This window comes from Heterocephalus glaber, unplaced genomic scaffold, assembly GCF_053883595.1.
Source record: "Heterocephalus glaber isolate CG9 unplaced genomic scaffold, H.glaber_assembly_v1.0 deba00001608, whole genome shotgun sequence".
Taxonomy (NCBI): Eukaryota; Metazoa; Chordata; class Mammalia; order Rodentia; family Bathyergidae; genus Heterocephalus; species Heterocephalus glaber.
The window spans coordinates 8,195,917-8,218,054 of record NW_028258379.1 but is presented as its reverse complement, the minus strand read 5'-3'; the positions used below and the strand labels follow the sequence as shown (position 1 = coordinate 8,218,054).

At 37.0% G+C, this 22,138-nt stretch overlaps 1 protein-coding gene and 1 pseudogene across 8 annotated transcripts in view; both read right to left on the bottom strand.

Moving 5' to 3' along the window:
• The window catches only part of Pals1 (protein associated with LIN7 1, MAGUK p55 family member), an 88,369-nt gene that overhangs the window by 13,209 nt on the left and 53,022 nt on the right, over nt 1-22,138 (bottom strand). For all 8 annotated transcript variants that reach the window (XM_021247516.2, XM_004837372.3, XM_004837373.3 and 5 more), the window contains 7 exons: nt 19,876-19,953; nt 19,151-19,297; nt 17,017-17,178; nt 15,059-15,136; nt 6,021-6,204; nt 4,561-4,632; nt 3,749-3,820 (listed from right to left, as the gene is read on the bottom strand). In XM_021247516.2, the coding sequence (XP_021103175.2) occupies nt 3,749-3,820; nt 4,561-4,632; nt 6,021-6,204; nt 15,059-15,136; nt 17,017-17,178; nt 19,151-19,297; nt 19,876-19,953 (793 nt within the window). The remainder of the gene's footprint in view (nt 1-3,748; nt 3,821-4,560; nt 4,633-6,020; nt 6,205-15,058; nt 15,137-17,016; nt 17,179-19,150; nt 19,298-19,875; nt 19,954-22,138) is intronic.
• On the bottom strand, nt 1,282-2,434 carry LOC101724127 (eukaryotic translation initiation factor 2 subunit 3 pseudogene; annotated as a pseudogene).

Genomic DNA, 22,138 nt, shown 5'->3' with positions numbered 1-22,138 from the left:
ATATAAATTATGATAGGTCGGGTAACATTCCTAAAGCCCATAATCCAGACGAAACCTGGGCTATTAAGTGATAAAAACAAAGGCAGACAACTAGCCGTGTGCCACATCCCCACTCACATTATTTCACCTGGGAAGGGGCATCAGATTATGTTAGTCAGACTCAGCTATAAATTCCATGAGGGCAGGGACCGTCTTAGTCTGGCCAGTGCTCAGCAGAGCTTGATATAGAGTAGGAGCTCAAACTACAACTTTAAATTCCAGCTCAACTGCTTATTAGCTTGGAAGGATTTAAGCACATGACTTTAATAGCTGAATTTGAATCTATTAATCTGTGACCTCCTGACACAGAATAGAGTAGATATTATTATTTTAATTTTGCTTCAGTACTGGAGATTGAACCCAGGGCCTTTCCACTGAGCTACATCTTTAGCACCACCCCCCAAATTTATGTATGTATGTATGCATGTAGTACATGTTTTTTGAAACAAGGTCTCACTATGTAGTTCAGGCTGGTCTTGAACTCACTGTGTAGCCCAGGTTGGCCTCAAACCTGCGGCAATCTTCCTACCTCAGCATCCTAAGTGCTGGGATTACAGGCATGTGCTACCATGTCTGGTTAGAGTAGATATTATTAATGGTAGATATTTATTTAAAAATATCAGAGACACTGAAACTATCAAAAATAATCTTTTCTTTCTCAAAATGTTTTCCTCTATTCTGAATTGCTTCTAACATACACAACGAGATTGTTATAGTATTCTGATCTACAGATTTTATGTTTTTGTTGGTTTCATAGTTACCAAGTTTTCTATAGCATTGCAATTCTTAGAACTAGACCAATTAATTTTAGTCTCAAAAAAGAGATATTATTAATTACAACCATAGAGGGTAAAATTAAAAACCCAATAAATTCTAATTACATAATCTTTCAGTTAGCATTAAAAATGTTTTAGAAAAAATTTATTAAAGTTAATTAAATCTCAGATTTAGCATGCTATGGGATATTTCAATAATTTGTAACATTTTCTTTTTTTTTAATTCAAAGATGAATCGTGAAAAAGAAGAAAAACTTTATTTCAGATAGGTTCAGTAGCATGTGTGGTACAGAGAAGACTGGTTTTAGCAGTTTCTTTTAAAACCTGTACTGATATATGAATTAGACCTGATTTGGAAATGCTTAACATTTACTAAAATGTAGATTCATTCCAACATGACACCCATCCTTACATTTATTGTAGACCTCCTATTAGTACCAGAAGTTAAATTTTCATCACCAAAAAATGAGAATAACCTTACAGCTACCTACTAAGGTAATGAGCTGTGAAATTAATTCCCTAGTATTGCTTTGAAAATATACCCCTAGGTTGTTCAGAGACATTCGAATTCCACCTGAATGTATTATTTAACTGGGATTCTTCAGTCATCATCTATGGTTGGCTTGATTGCCACTCTTCTTATTGGACCCCAACCAATGAAACGCCAGTGCTTCTCAACTCTGGCTAAGGGCAATTTTCTCTCCCACTTCTGTGCACACAGGATTGGTCAGAACGATTTCGCCCAAATCAGCCTTGACAGCACTAACTCTCCCTCCTGTTGACAGAGATCCTATGTTGACCATGAGCACTTCGTTCTTGGACAGCTTTTGGACCTTTGCTGCTTTCTTGTCACCTTCAGTGTGTACACCCAGAAGCTGTCTGAGTAGGAACAGGAAATTTCTAGCTCCGTGACTATCTCAGGTAAAGCTCCGGCTGCACCAAGCACCTGCCCCACCATTCTGTCAGCCCGGCACAAGCTGGGGCCGATTTTTGTTCCAACTCCAACTAAGACCCCCAGGAGCAGCACACTGAAGATCGTTATGTTCCCCAAAAAGTGATACAATTTTGGAAAAGATTGGTTTACACATGGGTTTTCCTTTGCTATCTTTGGAAACAATACTAGGTCTGACTTCTATTTCCTGGGCCACCTTCAATACCCCCTTTAGGATACTACCACCAGCCACACCTCCCTTAAGGTCGTCAACTTCTCAACCAGGTTTGTTGACATCAAACGACCTAATAACAATAACTTGAGGTTCCAGAGTAAAGTCTCTAGGAGGCACTGGTATTTTCTCTGCTATGTACTCACAGACAACTTCGATATAGTATTTCAGCTGGGCAGAAATTGGAATAAGGGGAGCTCCTTCTGCTACTGTACCTTGTACAAACGCAAGGATCTGTTCATATTGTTCCTTAGCCTGACTTTCTTTTACCAAATCAATTTTATTCTTTGGATCAAAATATGCTTCAGTTTCATGATTTCTATTGCAGCCAGGTGTTCAGAAGTCTAAGGCTGAGGGCAAGATTCATTACCAGCTATCAACAGGAGAGCTGCATCCATCACCGCTGTGCTGTTCAGCATAGTTGCCATTAAAATGTCGTGGCCAGGACAGTCAACAAAGGAAACATGTCTGACTAATTTGAAGTTCCCTTTGGTCCCATGGAATGTCTGTATGAAACTTATCAGGTATACCACTTCCACATGACCTATAGCATTCTGGTCAAGGACAACTTGGGTCATCAAGTTTACAAATCTTAGCATTAGCATATCCAAGCTTGATTGTAATGTTTCTTTCTCATTCATTTTTGAACCTGAAAGTGTGAGCTCCAGAAATGGCTTTTACAACTGTGGACTTTCCATAAGCTACATGACCAATGGTACCTATATTAATTGTTGTGTGTCTGCTGATAACTTCATGTGAAAGTGGAGTCAACTTGGTAACATCCAAGGTGGCGAGACCCTGACTGGAAAGGTGAGGCTGTTCCAGGATCACTCCAGCCTTGACCCCCACCCCTATCTTGCCTGAAGAGCTGTAACATTTTATTTTCATTAGTTTAATTTTTAGTGCTCTAAAATATTTCACATTCTTGAGATAATAAGCTCTGTAAATTATGTAAGAAGGAGTTCCTCGCTTTATTATTTGGCTTGTTTCTAACATGACCAAAGCAAGTTAGACATCCAGGAAGACCAACCAAGAAGGTAATGAAATCAGAAAATCAGGTTGGGCTTATTAAAAAAACTAACAGTGGTAGAAACGTAAATAGGCAGAAGGTACCAAATATAAGGGCAACAACAATCATTCAGGTCCAGAAGATTATTGTCACTGGGGAACACAAGCCCAGTGTTATCAGAGCTTTTAAGAGAAGTTACTTTAAAACTTTTTAATCTTAGCAATAAAAATGAAACAAAAAACATTCCTGTGTGCCTGACTTAGCCAGTTAAGTAGTGAGGTCTTGTGAGATGAGCTGCTTCTATGATATGAGCTATCAGGAAATATTAATATTTTACTTCAAACACAACTGTTTCATAAGAATTTGTTAGAAGTAAATAATTTTTCAAAGAATTTAAACAGAAAAGTTAGAAGAAACCATCAAATTAACACTAAAAATACTGAAAAGTACTTTACGTTTTATATCAGTTTTTTCCAGAACTGAAAACACTGTTACTCATAGAACTCCAAAAGAAAGTAACTTCTAATAAATGACTTTCTTACATACATATATTATATTTAAGTAAAAAACAGGACTAGGAGGCTGGGTATTTAGCTCAGTGGTTCCACCGCCTGCCTCACAAGTGCAAGGTTCCAAGTTCGATCCCTGGTACCACCCCCCCCCAACAAAAAAAACAGGACTAGAAATAAAACTCCCTGGAAATACCAGCTTAATTTCTAGCATCAGACACAACTCCAGCTATGCCTAAGAGCAGAACTTACCATCATTTTTATTAGCATTATATAAGACTTTTTTCCTTTTCTTTTTATTCTTCTTTGCACACCATAATTTCCCTGCAACATAAATAAGTGTACATAAATTTGTTTCATCAAACAAAGCTACATATTTCCAACTGAAGACCTCAAATTGTTTTTAATTTAAAATTTTAAAACACACCATTCACACATATTTTCCAGTATTTATAATTTTCTACTAATTACACATTAATTCTTTAATCTTTCTTTACCATCCTAAAAGTTTCGCTTTTTTTTAACAGCCACAATAGTTTATTTACAATTGAACTCTTTATAAAATATTTACAAGACAACCAATTTTACACACCAGAAATGGTATCAAAAGTATGAATTACAACACATAAAACAACATGAAATGGGCATAAAACAAAGCTGAAGTGGACAGACAAGCAATTCCTCTTTAATTTATTAACACTAGCTCAAACTATGTTAAAGAAAGAAATAAAGAACTATGTTTTAGGAGAACTGTAGGGCCTTTGGTTGAAGACTGAATTTCACAGTGTTGTATCCCATGTAGGTAAAAATAAGACTAATTTTCCCCCCACGCTCTAACACACTATAATTTCACTCTTGGAACTTTGCTCCAACTTCATTCTCAACAAACCGCAAACATACCCAAATCAAAAGAGAACTGATCTAGAAGAGGGACCAGATTTGCTTTTTTATTGTTCTTTCCATAGTACATCTTTCTCAAAAGTTCTAAATAATATGCAAATTAAATATGGTTCAAGATGAAAACTCAAGAAACTTCTTATTAATGCCAAGTAGCAGTTTCTAACCTGATTTTTCTGGCTCCTTGTCTTCTTCTATAGTTTGCTTCATGGCTTCCCTTTGCTGCTGAAAGCTCTTCCCTTAAGTGCAAAAAGAAAAAGGTCAAAATATTTAAAACAAAAGGATAAAGTGTTTTCTTTTGGTACTGGGGACCAAACCCAGGACTTTGCACTTGCCAGGCAGGCGCTGTGCTGCTGAGCTACATCCCTGGCCCAAAAGAGTATTTTCTAATCAAGGAGATTACTAGAAGTAATTACTAGAAGAATTACTAGAAGTAATTCTTCATATATATTTCCCTTTCAAATCCTTCAGCCACATGTGAGGATAATGTCAGCTGTGATATATAAACCTCCAAAAGTCAACCCCACTCAACCAATCTTATGATATATATTACTGATGTATAAATCTAGTATAAATAAGCCAGTATTAGAAAATTTAGTAGTTCAATTTTTAAAACATTTTTCTTGAGCATTTATTATGTAGAAAGTACTATGCTAGACCTTATAGTGATTATAGTCACCTAGAATAACATCATATAAAGCATATCAATTCTCGGCATTAACTTTCTAAAGTAGTATGGGAGCATTCATCCCTTTATGATTTCAAGACACTATTTAACATATTCCCTTCCACTTCTTACTTGTAATCCTTCTTTTTGTTTGAATGAATGTATATGTGTTAATGGCTTTCCCCCTACCTTTAAGTTACCAAAGATACAAATAAATGAAAACATGTTTTTCCCTCATTAAGATATTAATATAGGAGGCTTTCAAGGTGACTGACTGTTTTCTTTTTAGCCCTCTGTCTTAACACCGACACCCCCACCCCCTCTTTCTGTGCTAGGGACTGAACCCAGATCCTTAAGAATGCTAAGCACATACTCTACCACTGAGCAGCATTCTCCTTAAATGTTCTTTTGTTTGTTTTTTGTTTTGGGTACCAGGGATAGAACTCGGAACCTTGAGCTTGAGAGCTTGCGAGCTTGCAAGGCAGGCAGCGGAACCACTGAGCTAAATCCCTGGCTCCTAAAAGTATATAATATTAAAAGAACAGGGCCTGGGATTTAGCTCAGTGGTTCCACCACCTGCCTCGCGAGCGCAAGGTTTGATCCCTGGTACAAAAAAAAAAAAAAATTACACACACACACACACACACACACACACACATATTTTTAACCAGTCATGGTACCCGCATCTGTAATCCTAGAACTCATGAGGCTGAAGAAGGAGGGTTGTAAGTTTAAGGCCAGGCTGGGATACAGAGTGAGATCCTTCGTCTCAAGAAAATAAATAAATACAAATAAAATCAATACACACACACACACACACACACACACACACACACACACACACACACATATATTTTTTGGTACCGGGGATCGAACTAATGTCCTTGTGCTTGCGCAGCAGGCGACGAAACCACTGAGCTAAATCCCCGGCCCCAAAATCAATACTATATTATCTCTTACCTGGAACCAGCCCAGCTAGGGGCTGATTATCTTCATCCCCCTCCCTGTAGGCCTGCCACCAGTTTGGGTCTTCTTGACTGATCACATGAAGTATATCCCCTTTCTGAAAGGACAGACCTAACTCTCGACATGGAACGTAAGGGTCATCTGACGGATCATAGTCAAAATGAGCTTTAACATGGATCTAAAAGAAGAAAAAGGAAAAAATAAAAACAATAGAATGGCAAAAGAAAATATTTAGCATAAATATAATTCAACTGTTACAATTTTTCATCAGTGCAAAGAAATGAATTTTGAAAGTTGGTCAGTTAAGTAACAGTATTTGAGAGCAGTATTTGCTCAGGCTGATCTGTTGTCCTCTCTCTCTTGATTCAAACATGTATGAGTGTCCAAACTACTAATATTATTACCAGCTCACAAGCTGGGGTGCAGAGATGCCTCAATGGCTTGAGAAACAGAAGAAACATAAAAAGCTATCTGACCTGCAAAAACAGTTGGCGCTGCAATAAGGTATATAATGTCTAAACCATTGCCACCAGAAAGGCCAACTTTAAACCTCATCACTTCTCATGGAAGCAGGTGTCCGTTTCCCTGGGGCTGTCACAGCCTTTTGACCCCAATGTCAGCACAACTGTGCCTTAATCTCTGCCAGTATTTCTTCTAAAGGCTCATGAAACAAGCACACTTGAACTGCTAAAATTATCTAACTCAAGATTATAATCAATTTCTTTGTACACTAAGTAGGCTTCGAAATATCAATATAAGTTATAATTTTTGTTATAAATGTTTTTTCATAAGAGAATAAATCAAAGAATTGTTGCATGCTATTACGATTCGAGGTAGTTAAGGAGTCACACGAACTTTACAGAAATCTAAGTTATTTCCTATGGAATTTCTTCCAATTTGCCTTTGTTGCATTTCCAAAGTCTGTAAGAAACCTACCTTTAGTTAATGAAATCTAACAACTATATGCAAAGAATGTTTCTACTCCACACAGGTAAAATTACAAGTTTGGGCTCAAAGAGCCAGCAATAAATTAGGTCTAAAAATTTTATAACTTAGAGGTCATTTCTTTTTTTTATTAGTACATGTTCATAGTACATAATGTTTACATTCCTTGTGTGGAGTTGGGGCATGTACACAACACATCTTAGTTCCTTTTTTTCATTCCCTTCCCTCCTCCCTGTATCTCTTGATCTCCTTCCCACCTGAGAAAGATCTAGCTCCCTACTTCCTATTATCTTTTATTTTGTATTTTATTTATAATTTGTGAGTCCATTTCTAACCAAGTACTACTTCACTTTTTGGGGGGTGGAGGTGAGGGGTTTGTTCAGTGTCTTGCCAAGTGGCCAGGCTGCTCTGGAACTTGTGATCCTCCCACCTCAGGCTTCCCAGTGCTAGGATTACAGGGCTGCACTCCTTAACAGGCTCTCTTGGTTTTTCTAAAAACCATAAATGTGGCTATGTATCATAAAGATAATACTTATCTTCCTCAAAAGTCACTTTATTTTTATTTATTTATTTTTGTTACCAGGGGTCGAACTCAGGACCTTGCGCTTGGGAGGCAGATGGCAGAACCACTGAGCTAAATCCTCGGTCCTCAAAAGTCACTTTAGAGAAGTCAGCATCTTTTTTAAGGACATAAAACACTGATAAAATTGACTATCTCTCAGTGATGATGAACTATATGATGGATGTCTCCATTACATGAAACCTTGAATCCTAATGAAAGCAACAGCTTCTTTCAGAAATCTGGTTTGAGGTATCATTAAAAATTATTTCTTAATTTCCAAAGAAAATTTTACTAATTACTGCAGAAAATGTGAAAAGCCTTCTATATACAAATAGCAAAACTGAGACTAGAAGATGACCCAGTTAAAAATGTAATGTAGGGCTGGGGATTTGGCTCAGTGGCACCTGTGCATGCCTTGCAAGAGCAAGGTCCTGAGTTTGATTCCTGGTACCAAAAAAAAAAAATAAATAAAAGATAATAATAATAAAATAAAAATGTAATGTAGCTGGGTGTGGCACACATCAGTAATGCCAGCTACTCGGGAGGACCAAAATTCCAGCCTAGCTGCTGCAACTTACGACTGTGCAACTTACTGAAATCCTATCTCAAAATAATAGGGAAAAAAGAAGGGGGGTGCTGGGGATATAAAGGTAGAGTAGTACAGTGCCTAGCATGCATGAGGGCCTGGGTTCAATCCCTAACAGTGGAAAAAAAAGTGAAATGGCTAAGAACTGGAACTCAAATTAGTCTAGGGGTAACTTTATACGGATGTATTTGCAGAGGTATAAAAATATACATAATCACACAACAAATTTTCACAAACTGAATGCATCTGTGTAACCAGCATCCAACTGGAGAACCAGACTATCACTGGCACCTCAGAAGCCCTGTCTCATGTCCCTTTCAGTCACTGCTCATCTCTTCTCCTCATAGGGTAAATACCATCTCAATTTATGTAAACACCGATTTCCCCATGTTTGCTTTATGTAAGTGGAACTGCACGGTCTTGGGTCTAACACCGTTAAGCTATCTCACCCAATTTGACAGCATTCTGCTGCATCTCACACACAGCATGCCCTAAGGAACCTTATTCTTTTTTTTTTTTTTTGGTACTGGGGATCGAACTTGGGTCCTTGTGCTTGCGCAGCAGGCAGCGAAACCACTGAGCTAAATCCCTGGCCCAGGAACCTTATTCTTGATGTGAAAACATTGGAATTGTAATTAAAACCTTGAGTACTTTGTCAATCAGTACCAAAAATGAATTTTAGAAAGTTACATGGGATGGCAATGACTCAGAGTTGAGAGATTAGTTAAAAAGAGTACACAACACAAATTTGTAATATTAGTATGAGAAAAGTTGTATGTAGGATGACCCAGAAACGTGCTTTTAAAAACTCTTGAGTACTATCCCTCCCTGTCTGTTAATAATGCTTCCAGAATTTATTTAAATGGTTATATTTTAGCCAAAAAAAAAAAACCTTGGAGTTTTAAAAATGAAATTTTAAGTACCACCTGAAGTAGTGGAGAGATTATTTTTATCAAGCTTTTCAAAGATGTATTGCATTGGACTACTTCTTAGACTGACTGATGATTTTATCAAATCACTTTCTGAAAGAAATACCCAGCATATTGTACTTCAAAATGTTTTGCCAAATCACTTGCCTGAGATTTTTATTAAAATGGTGAATTTGGGGCTGGACATGGTAGTGTACATCTGTAATCCCAGCCCTTGGGAGGCTGAGGCAGGAGAATTGCTGCCAGTTAGAGGCCAGCCTGGATTACACAGTAAGTTCAAGGCCGGCCTGAACTATATAGCGAGATGCTGTCTCAAAAAACCAAAGGAAAAAAATAACAACAAAAAAAGATAAAATTATATATATCAATTCCTCAAATTACATGCAATTATGTATCATAAATATATGCTATAAAATTATAATATAAAGAAGATTATGTTGGGCTACATTTATCAGATAAAGAGCTATAAAATGTTTGCCAGACATGGTGGTCCACACCTGTGATCCCAGCACTCAGGAGACTGAGGCAGGAGGAGCACTGTGAGTTCAAGGCCAGCCTGGACTAGACACTGGTCTTTAAAAAAAAAAACAAAAATGAAAAAAATAAAAAGAACAGTGAAGAGGAAATAACTAAAAGGCCAACAAAATCACACAGAAAAGCTTTCTATCTACTCTTAGCTAGGCAGCTCTCACTCCAATCCGCCTTGTGTCTAAATGTTCCCCCAAACCCTCAGGCAGTCTTTTTCAGAAGTGGCTGAATATGGATTGTGTGATGCTGGGATAAAGGGCGTGTGATTACAAAACCACTACACGAGAGTGATTTGTTTGGCACCACCCTAATTCCGGTAGTCTGGATGGGATAAAAGGGGCGGAAAGATGCTGTTAAGGTCCCTTGTTGCTTTTGTTACCTTCTGGCAGCCATAAACTGTTTCTCCTCTACAAGGACTGTCTGCCATGCCACCCTAATTTGGAGCCAGCTGATTATGAACTGAAACCTCTGCGAACTATAATCCAAATAAACCTTTTCCCCTCTAACTTTGAGTATCAGGTATTTTGTCTCAGCAACAAAAGAAAAGTAACTAACACACCCCCTGACTAATTCTGATTTAAATGGCTTGGCATGGAGTTCCTCTGAGTAGGCTGGGAAGAGAAGGACAAAGGACATACTTTGCTTATATGACAAATTTACATAGCCTCATCTAAAATATACCCTACAATTAAGATCAAGAAAAAGAACAGGACTGGGAGTGATGGTGCATGCCTGTAATCCCAGCACTCAGGAGGCAAGGGCAGGGGGATCACTGTGAGTTCAAGACCAGCCTGGATTACATAGTGAGTTCAAGGCCAGCCTCAACTACATAGCGAGTCCCTGTCTCAATCCCACCCCCGCAAAAAAAGAACAAGAAAAAAAGCTCTGAATTTTTCCTAGGCAAAATATATTTCAGACTCAAGAAATTCACTACTTAAATGAGCTAAATAAAGTCTACATACTGCCTTAACATGTATTATATAACTTCTGTTTATTCTTCTTAGTTCTAGAAGTTATCTCTACCAACCTTTTCTCTGTAGTGGCTTATTCTGTTTCCCCCATAAAGCAAAACAAAACCATTTTTAAATGAAGGAGAAAAGCTGACCTTTACGGGAAAGCTCCAGTATCTAATAATCCTGTAATTAATTAACTTCAGTACAACGTATCTGATCAAAATGGTGTTTGGGTTCTAAATCAAATGAAATTTTCCATTTAAATTTTTTTCTATTTTTTATGGATTTGTCTTTAGTTTTCAAAGTTACCTGTAGAAGAGAAAAGCAGATTTAAGAACTACCTTTGTGGCATCAAGCAATGCTTTTCAATTATCTCTCCCCAACTCTGGGATTCTTCTTTTCCCTCAACATCAAAAAAGGAGTTTTAGGGCTGGGGATGTAGCTCAGTGGTTCTGGCGCCTGCCTTGCAAGTGGAAGGACCTGAGTTCAATCCCCGGTACCAAAAAAAAAAGGAGTTTTATATTACTTTTTTGTGAGGCTGGGGATTGAACCCAGGGCCTCACATATGCTAGGCAAGTGTTCTACCACTGAGCTAAAAGCTTTGCCCTTTTTATTTTATTTTGAGACAGGTCTTTTAATTGTTGAGCCTGACTTTAAAAACTCGTTATCTTTCTGCCTCAGTGTCCTGAATATCTAGATCAGAGGCTTGAACCACACTCAAAGGAATTTTCTTTACTATTTATTCTCTTCTATTTCTTGTGAGAGAAGTTTAGGCTGTGTGACATCCTGTGTGACATTTCTATGTCATAGAAATATGAACTTGGGGCACTAGCAAAGTTAGAGGAACTGCCTTAACTTGAAAAAGGGCATTATTATGGCTTATATCCAAGAGCCTCCAGCTCATAAACAGAACTTCTGAATGATGACCAGACTGTGGGGGTTTATAGCTGAGCTGCTGTTAGGAAGTGGGATCCAGTGGGAAGAGGCAAGTCACTGGGGGTGTGGCCCAGAAGGGCTCACCTCCATCCCATGCTCCTCCCTTAAATTTCTGCTTCCGCACTGCCATGCTCCTCTGCCAGGGCCTTTTTTCTTGAAGCCTGCTGACACAGACTGAAACCTCTAAAAATTGTGAGCCAAAATAAACTTCTCTTCCTTTAAGTTGTGTCAGGTGTTGTACTCAGCAATGAACAAAGTGTCTAAGACAGACACCAATCCAATATATACTGAAATTCTCTATGAAATTCCAGATCTTCTTCCAAGTGATAAAAAAATTATGATGAAAATAATATAGTACATTTTATTTCTCTAACAGTGAAATGAATACATTTGGCTGTACTCTTTCTTCAAAATTACTTACAACCCAGTTATCTTTGTACTGTCAGACACAGAATAAGTAATAATAACAACAGCTAATATTTATTAGCTGTTAGCCTATGAATTTTCTGGCATATATTCCCACCACTATTAAGCAGTGTGATTTCATTTCAATTTACAGAGCATTAAGGCAGATGAGTAACAGTCCTTTGCAGCACAAAAAACTAGTACGTACTTCCTCCATATTATTTCAATTAGAGTATGGAATAATTTTAGTTTTACAGACCATTGTGGGAAATTCCTTTTTTTCCTTGTTAAGCTCAGGCTGCCTTCCAACTTGCTTTGCCTGAGCTTCTAAAGTAGCTAGGATTACAGGTGTGCACCACCAACCAGGATCAACATTTTTAAAGGCTCTGTGAGAGAAGGATGCCACGTAGTTTGAACAATGTGTGTACTTCCTAAGACAAATATGCCAGTCACCTAGGAATCAAACCACAAGGTGATAATACTCTTGCCCTCTACAATTTTGCCCTATGCTACTGAAAGAGCTGCCACTGTTTGCTGCTATTTATAATGCATGAGAAATCAAACATTTCAAAGAATACTCCCTACAAGCTTATTTTTGTCATACATGGCTGTCTCGGTTACTTTTCTCATTATTGAGACAAAATACCTGACACTCAAAGTTAAAGGAGGAAAGGTTTGTTTAGCTCACAGTTTGAGAGGTTTCATTTCGTAATTGGCTGGCTCCAAGACAGGGTGGCATATCGCAGAGGAGAAACAGTTCGTGGCAGGCAGAAGGCAGAAAAGCAGCGAAGAAGTAGCAAGTGACAACAGCAGTTCTCTTTCTGTCCTTTATATTCTATCTGTCCCTCAGGGCAGGTAGCACTCACATCCAGGGTGAAGCAGCCACAATCCTAGCAGCACACCATGAATCAATCCCAGCATCATACACTTTCGATCCAGCCACCTCCAAAAAGCCCCACCCATGACTGCATGAGGCTTTGAGAGGACATCTAGATACATACCATAACACCTCTCACTATAATTCAGCAAGTGATTATACTGGAGCTTCAAATAATGCCTATTTTATACATCTATCTGAAATACATGTTTCTATTTATTTATTCATTTATTTAGGTACCAGGGATCGAACTTGAGTCCTTGCGCTTGCTAGGCAGGCGGCAGAACCACTGAGATAAATCCCCGGCCCCATGTTTCTATTTAGTTACTTTAGTTTTGGGGGACTTTGGTTTTTTCTTGAAAGAAAAATACTAAATATCACTCTATTTTGAAAAGAACCTTAAGAATGTTATTTTTTGTTTGTTTGTTTGGGGTTTTTCTGGGACTGGGTATTGAACTCGGGTCCTTGTGCTTGTGCAGCAGGCAGTGAAACCACTGAGCTAAATCCTCGGCAAAAATGTTATTAATCAAATGCTGTATTTTAAAAGGGATAAACCTGCCACCCCTCAAGCTGTTTCATTTTCTAGTTAAGTAATTCCTAAGACTGTTTACCATGTCTCTATTTTTCCACAACCCCCCCCAACAGACATTCAATAATGAAAAGTAGGTAAGACTTAAATAAGCACTAAAGGGTAAGTTATTTCATTCTGATGTTCAACCAATTTGAGTTCTCAATTACTTTGATAATCTACTCTTGCATATAATGAGAAGCAGCAGGTATCAACATAACAGATTAATTTTATCCATTAAAGAAATGACTTTCTTTTAGAAAATTCCAGACTCTGCATGAAGAGCAGAAAAGAAATGTTGATAAAATGTCTTAAGCTCTGACACGCATTCTAAAAAGGTGAAAGTCATTTGCTCAGCAGGAACGGATTACTATAAACGTTTAAGTAACACATATTCCAACCCCACAGAGCTACTTTTGAAATTCAAGGATTATTCAGAGGAGTTTGAACTCAGACTAGCTCTGTTTCTTCATTTCTCTTCCTAAAAGAATCATAAATAGAAGGAAGGTTGCAGATGCAACATCAACTTTAATGCATTCCATAAAAAACAAACAGAAAACATGAAATGACAGCCAAAATAAAAGCCTATCTGTGATGAAATATTGTGGAAAAAAATGAAGCTTTTCTTTCTCAAACTGTTAAGCTTTTATAAAAGTTTAGAATAACAAATGCAATAAATCAGGCTACCATGTTAGTCCAGGATTATAAAGTCTTTTTTGTTGTTTTTTGAGGCAGGGTCTCGCTATGCAGTTCAGGGTGGCCTTGAATGCAATATGTAGTCCAGGCTGGCCTCAAAATCATGGCAATCCTCCTGCCTCAGCCTCCGGAGTGCTGGGATTACAGGCATGCACCACCACACCTGGCTTAAAGTCTGTCACTTTTAACAACTTGCAATATAATTCATAACTACATGACTTTCAATATATTCACAGTGTTATAAATCTATCCCCACAATTTTAGAATGTTTTTATTACCACCCAAAAACCTCAGTATCGATAGCAATTATTCCCATTCTCTCCTAATTTCCCATCCTCACATCTAAGAAATCACTAATCCATTTTCCGTTTCTATAGATAGAGCTATTGTGGACATTTCACATAAATAAGCCCATACATGGCCTTTTCACTGGCTTATTTTACTTAGGATAAATTTTTCAAGTTCATTCATGTTGTAGCATATATAGTTTCTTTTATATCAAATAATATCCCATTGTATGGATAAATCATACTGTTTTCCATTTAACAGCTGATGGATATTTGGGGTTGTTTTTACTTTCTGGCTGCTACAAATAATGCTGCTATAATATTTATGCAGAAGTTCTGTGAATGTATGCTTTGAATTCTCTTGGATATATATTTGAGAGGAAATGGTGGATTACATAGTACATAATAAAATGCATCTTTTAATACAGTTGAATAAATGTTTAATATAAAGCAATACACTCTAAGAGTTACATGTACACGATATTTGTAAAAGCACTTCTATACTAAGTATGTTTAAATTAAAACCACTTATAACTACAGAAAGACAAAGTTCCATGTTGGAAATAAGAAAGCTTCTGAAACAAGTATTTTCTGCTTTTTATTTTAAAAGGTTCATAATTTACTAAATCTGAAGTGCCCATAAATTTAAATAAAAACTACTGTACTCCTTTACTTGAGTGCAAGAAACCGTGACATTTCTACACAGATAAGTAAACATCAGCCAAACAACAATAAATAAAAACATGAAAAAGTCACTCACTACTGTTTCCTTGGCAGCAGGAGGCTTGATCTGTTGGTTGGGAATCAGAACAAATGTCAAAGTACCATGCATATCAGACTGTAACAGAAAGACGAGGTTACTTTAAAAATCTGTATTATGAAAATCATTCCATGATCTTATGAGCAATATTCCCCAAAATGGACTATTCCAAACATCCCCATTGTCTCTGTTTTGTTCTTTTTTCCCTGTGAAGAATGGGGGATTAAACTCAGGGCCTCACACATATGCCATGCAAGTACTCTATCACTGAGCTACATCCCAACCCCTTTTTATTTTGTTCTGAGACAGGATCTCACTAAGTCGCTCAGGCTGGCCTTGAGATTCTCCTGTCTCAGCCTCCCAAACAGCTAGGATCAGAGGTGCATATCCCCATGCCCAGCCCTAAAAAGTGTTATATGCAAATATTCTCAATTCCAAGATGCCTTGTTTTTGTTACTCATATTTTTTAACCATATAGAGTCTTGCTGCTAGGTTCAATATTACTGCTCAATACAACACGCATGCCCTGCTTATTCAGATACCTCCAGCCTAGACAGTAATCATAACATCCAGTACTGATATAGCAGTGTTCAACCTAAGATAACAAACAACACAATGGGTTAAAAATAACAACAAATGCCATTTTGCCTTACCAAAACAATAAATAGAAATAGGGACATGAAGGATGTTTTTTAGATTTTATAGTAGTCATTGGCAAATAGCAGAGGTTCTACTCTAGCAACTGATGCTTAGTAATTAAGAATACAAATTTTGGTTTGTGAGGTATACAAAGTGATCATAAATTGCCCTCAAAAGATAACTATAAGTAGCCGGGGATTTAGCTCAGGGGCGCTGCTCCTGCCTTGCAAGTACAAGGTCCTGAGTTAGATCTCCAGTACCAGGGGAAAAAAAAAAGGTCATTATAAGCCTAGCATGCATAAGGCCCTGGGTTTGATACTTGGCACCACAAACACACACACACAAAAGATAATGACTTCCTGATTATAGAGCACGTACAACAGAAATTTCTTAAGTAATGGAAATATACTATAGCTATAGTTGTATCTTAATATGGGAGCCATTAGTAACATACTGAATTGCCCTTCAGCACCTGAAATAATGGTAGTATGAATAAGGAATTGAATTTTGTATTATACACTGTAGATCTACAGCACTATTACATCTTGCATTGTTAGGGAAAAAAAACTACTGTAGATAAGAAAAAAAACGATCAGAAAAATCATGAGGAACTAGGTATGGTGACACATGCTTATAATCTTAAGCACTCTGGGGGGCCAAGGCAAAAAGATCAAAAGTTGGAGCCCAGTCTGGGCAACTTACCAACATAGCAAGATCCTATCTCAAAAATAAAAATAAAAACAGGGCTGGATATAGCTCAGGGCAAAGGCCCTGGGTTCAATCCCACCCATCACCACCAAAGAAAAAAGAGGATGTGGACTTCTTTTATTGTTGTCCCAGTGGCTAGAACATATTAGCATGCACTCAATAAATATTTACTGAATGGACTAATTAGTTATACTACTACTTACTTCAGAAGCAAAACATACTTGGTACTAATGAAGCTCAAGGTAAAATACTATCAGTGGTAGTCAACCAAAAACAAATTCTACTAACAAATTCTGTGAAAGAATTGTATCATATGAAAATAAGGCTAGAAACTGTCCTGGGCTCTTAACTTTCTTGAAGGCTGGGGGTTGTTTGGAGATTGAACCCAAGGCCTCTGCACTGAGCTACACACCCAGCCCTTTTTATTTTTCATTTTGAGACAGGCTCTAAGTTGGCCAGGCTGGGCTTGAATTTGTAGTTTTCTTGTCTCAAACTCACAGTGTGCTGGGATTAGAGGTAAACAGTTTTAAAATACTTTATTCTACATCTAATATGAAGAAAAGTTTTTTAAAGGTATAAATTATTATTCTATTCTACTTGTGTCAACTTACCAACAAGTCAAAAACCTCATTGACATCTTTCCCCCGAATTTCAATGCCATTAATCTCTAGAACTTCATCTCCTTCATGTAAGAGACCACTTTTCTCTGCAGCTCCTCCTTTTACTATTCGGCTGATGATGACAGAATCCATTTCATTACGAACTGTGGCACCCTAAAAAGGTCAATGTCTAGTTTAAATATAAAAATACTTTTTTGGTTAAGCATTTTATTTATTTATTTATTTATTTATTTATTTATTTATTTATTTATTTATTTATGTTTTTGGTACCGGGGATCGAACTGGGGTCCTTGCGCTTGCACAACAGGCGGAGAAACCACTGAGCTAAATCCCCGGCCCAAGCATTTTACTTTTAAATTATAATTTTCTCTAACATTTTTTTCTGTGCCATATATGTGCCAATTCAGAGATCAGTAACTGATCCCTTTTGCTATATTTTAAAAGTAGTTATATTAATATGAACTTTGTAAATAAACAACTTTAAACCCAAGTGAAAAAAATTTTTTCCTCTAACAATACTAGCCTTCAACTACTTACATAGCTGGAGTAACAACTGTCATTAGATTTGAAAGCAGATTGTTTCCCCTGTATTTTCTGGTTTAGAAACACTCCAGTAGAATTATGATTATCAAGTGGATTTTTTCTTTTCTTAGTACCGGGGATCGAACTCAGGACCTTGCGCTTGCGAGACAGGCACAGCGGCACTGAGCTAAATCCCCAGCCCTCAAGTGGATTTTTTTTTTTTGGTACCGGGGATCAAACTCGGGACCTTGCACTTGTGAGGCAGGCGCTGGAACCACTAAGCTAAATCCCTGGGCCTCAAGTGGATTTTTGAAGCATACAACAGCGAAAAAATATACTTGCTTAAAAACAATGTGTAAAGACTTATAATCATATTTATTTTGCATGCCTGAATCCTATACAAATGGTTGTAATATATTTAGGCAAAAGTAATAAACATAATTCAAACTATAAAGAGCCTTTTTATATTCAAAATATGATGAAGGGAAGAATACCATTCTGGCTCACTACTCAAATGTTAAATATTTTAGCTGCATCCAACTCCCATTAAAATGTATTAAACATAATATTTATTATACAAATTAGAAGCATTAAGTGAAAAATGTATGTTCAAAAACTGGAAATATAACATACAGAATAAAGCTTGTTTTCATAAACTTTTAACATTTTATCTTGACTTTTCAATTTTTATTCTCTTGGTTTTTTTCCTGGTACCTGAGATTGAACTCAGGATCTTGTGCTTGCCAGACTGTTGCAGCACTACTGAGCTACATCCCTGGCCCCCTCAATTTTTATTCTCTTGGAGGGGGGAGAACTTTTCAAGCTACAATCCAAGACACCAGGATTCAAGAATATTCCTTTGATAATAAAAGAAACTAACAAGGCAATAATAGTACACTAAGAAAATAAATTTGAAAAGTTTTATATATATAAAAGCTATAAAGCAAACATTAAGGTATACTCTTTTAAGAATATGTGAAATACGTAAGGAATTGTGCTTCAGTAAATTTAACAGTATTAAGAGATCAGAATTTCTTTCTTTTTTGGGGGTGGATTTTTGAGACAGTGTCTTGCTATGTAGTTCAGGCTGGTCTTGAGCTGACTACATAGTCTAAGCTGGCCTTGAACTCACAGCAATCTTCCTGCCTCAGCCTCTGGAGAGCTGGGATTACAGTCATAAGCCACCATGCCTAGCTTAAAAAATCAGAATTTCTAATTATTGTTTTTTAAAAGTTAGGAGAATGTAATAAATTACCTATCCCTTCTTTGTTCCTCAACAAACAATTCACAAGTTATTATTTTCATCCAGTTACAGATGAGAAAAGATGAACAAATTTTTATTAACTGAATAAGGGATAGGAGCAAGAACATAGAAAAACTGCAAAAAATTAACCTCAGAAGTGGCAGGCTGGGGATTTAGTTCAGTGGTGCTGCCACCTGCCTTGCAAGCAGAAAGGTCTTGAGTTCGATCCCCGGTAACGGGAAAAAAAAATCTGATAAAATAACCTCAGAAGAGAAAAACCACCAAGAATATAAGAACTGTCAGCTATCTGAGAAGCCTTTGTGTGGAAAGAAAGTTGGATCGGAGATGAGGAACACTTACCAATGGAATATCACGAGCCTTTTCTATACGAACTATTTTCACAGTTTCTCCTCCATACTGGCCAATGCTTTCATAAACTCTTCCATCTGCAATGGACTCTAGCTGCATTTCCTGCTCAGCAACCTTATCATGGGCCAGTAAAAGTGCCTGTTTCAAAGAAATTGATAGCAATTTAACAGCATGACTTATTTCTGAAGGAGACTTTTAAACTCATCATGTATATATGATTCTGTTCATTAAATCTTTAAAATTGCTATAATTAGTTGTATGTCCATATCTGTTCAAACTCTGCAACTCAAGCACAGATTGTAACCCTGTATATTTTTGAGCTATTGATAACTAAAGATGTACTGAGTATATCAGGGCATACACTGAAATGGATTATAAAAAGCCCAAAATGCTTATTAAGCTTCATAAAAACAAAATTAATTTAAATGCTTAGACATGCTAGCTAATTAAAATTTATGGAAAATACATACCCCCCAAAGCAAATAACTTGTCCAACATTAAAAGAAAAAAAGTTGTTTCAAAAATAATTTGGTTAATTTTAAATAAGAATATTTATAATCCAACAATAATAATTACTTTGCAGAGTGGGTTGTAAATATTAAGACTGGCTAGGTAATGTTTAATGTCTCTTCCAACCTGAGGAGACTTTGATTTTTTTTAAAAAAAGACTAAATCCTGTGGGAAATGCCACATATAAGGGCCTGTCCATTTTCTACCTGAATATGTGGAGCATTCAGCAAAGCAGATAATTCCTGTCCTTCTTTCTGATGGGTTGGTTTCAAAACAGCTTGTACCTAAGAAATAGAAACAAAGATTATTCTTCCTATCTTACAGGAAATAGCAGTAGCACCTAGGCAGGGTAATTTTTTTAAAGTACAAATCAAACGAATAAAAAATATTTGTGAGAAACTGATGAGATAACCTCAGTCTGGGTCTGCATTCACATTTCTTTCTGTCTTAATGCTTTTTTTTAACTTCATCTAACTTATCAAAGGTCTATCGTTCTTTTCAAAGAATCAGCTTCTAATGCTACAAAATCTATTTTTCCTTCCATGTAAACAATTTAATTCTAACTCTGTTTTCCTTTACAGTTTCTAATCACTTGATCTTTAAGTTCAGTTCATTTATGTTCAACCTTTTCTCTTCTAACATAAATCCTGTATTTAATAGCACTGTACATAATTTCCTCTGCTCCCTTCCCCAAAGATTATACTTAGGACTCATTATTGATGACTCTCATTTTTTTTTTGTTTTCCATCCCCAAGTCCAACTACCTACCAAAAATAGGACTTTGTAATAATGTGGAAAACAAAACCAAAATTATCACTATTAATTAAATCATGCAGACATAAATCTATGCCAGGTATAGTGATGTACACCTGTAATCCTAGCACTCTGGGAGGTGGAGACAGAAGGAACCAAAGTTCAAGCCCAGCTTGGGCAATTCTGTGAGACTCTATCTCAAAATGAAACATTAAAAAAGGGCTGGAGGTGGTGGTGGTGCATGCCTGTAATCTCAGCATTTGGGAGGCTGAGGCAGGAGGATTGGTGTGAGTTTGAGGCCAGCCTGGGCTATACAGAGTTCAAGGCTAGCCTGAACTACACAGCAAGACCCTGTCTCCCCCCGCCCCCTCCCCCCCAAATTCTCAGTATCACAGAACAAAACAAAGTCAATCCATATACAGAAATTTTTTGAGGGAGGCATACTAGGGATTGAACCCAGGACCTTTACATTGAACTACATTCCTGGTCCTTTTTGAAATTTCTAATTTTGAGACAAGGTCTCATTAAGTCACTAAATTGCCAAGGCTGGGCTGAAATTATGAATCCCCCGTCTCAAACTCCCAGGTTGCTGGGATTATAAGGATAGACCACTATACTGGCTACATATAGAATGTATTAATGAGAATAACTCATGATTAAAACAGGAATTTATTAATTCTACACTATTTTATCAGTAATTTCCCAATTAAACCTAAGAGATAATAATTTGGGGATTAATTTTACCACAGTATGTCAAACTGATGATACTATCAAAACCAGTCTGTCCTATGGTTTCTAATGTTTCTAATAGAGTTCTATGTGCATAAAAAATTATTTGCACTGAAAATTATCTTAATTCCATTAAAATCTAATGGACAAGATCATGATCTGAAAATACGGGTAACTAAAAGCTGATTTTTGATATAGGATGTTTTCATTTTTAAAATTAAATCTACATTAATGTAAAATGAAATCTTGCTGGGTGCGGTGATGTACACCTATAATCCCAGTACTCAGGAGGCTGAGGCAGGAGAATTGCTGTGAATTTGAGGCCAGCCTGGACTACATAGTGAGACCATGTCTCAAAAAACCCAAACCCAAACCCAAACCAAACCGAACCCCCAAAAAACCCAAAACAAATCTATAGTCCCTGACCATAGAACTTTTGATTGCAGAAAGTAACTCTGAGGGTGAAACATAATTCTGGATTAAAAATGTACCAAGGACAAAAGATACAAGTAAACTTAAAAATAATTTTCTATACTAAACATTTTTTGCCATTTCTACTTTAAGTCATTTCCTAAACATCATTGAGAACATCTTTCTTAGAAGCTTAGAATTCCTATAACAGTACTTATTCCTTTCCCTTATTAACCCAGATGTTACCCATGCTACTGTCAACACACAGCATCAGGCAGTCTACAAAGGCCTAAGAATTGCCTCAGCAGATTTTTTTTTTTTTTTTTTTGGTACTGGGGATTGAACTCAGGACCTTGCTCTAGCGAGTCAGGCTGCAGAACCACTGAGCTAAATCCCCAGCCCCAAAGGCCTAAGAATTAAAAGGCTTGTTCTGATATATTACTGGCTCCTTTCCATTGCCCTATACAAATGCTGTAATCTCTTATCCTTAAAAATATTCACTTCTAACCTTGTATTCTTCTCTAGCTAACTGTACTACATTTTCTTCAGAGACAATTAGAGAAACAGTATGTTAAA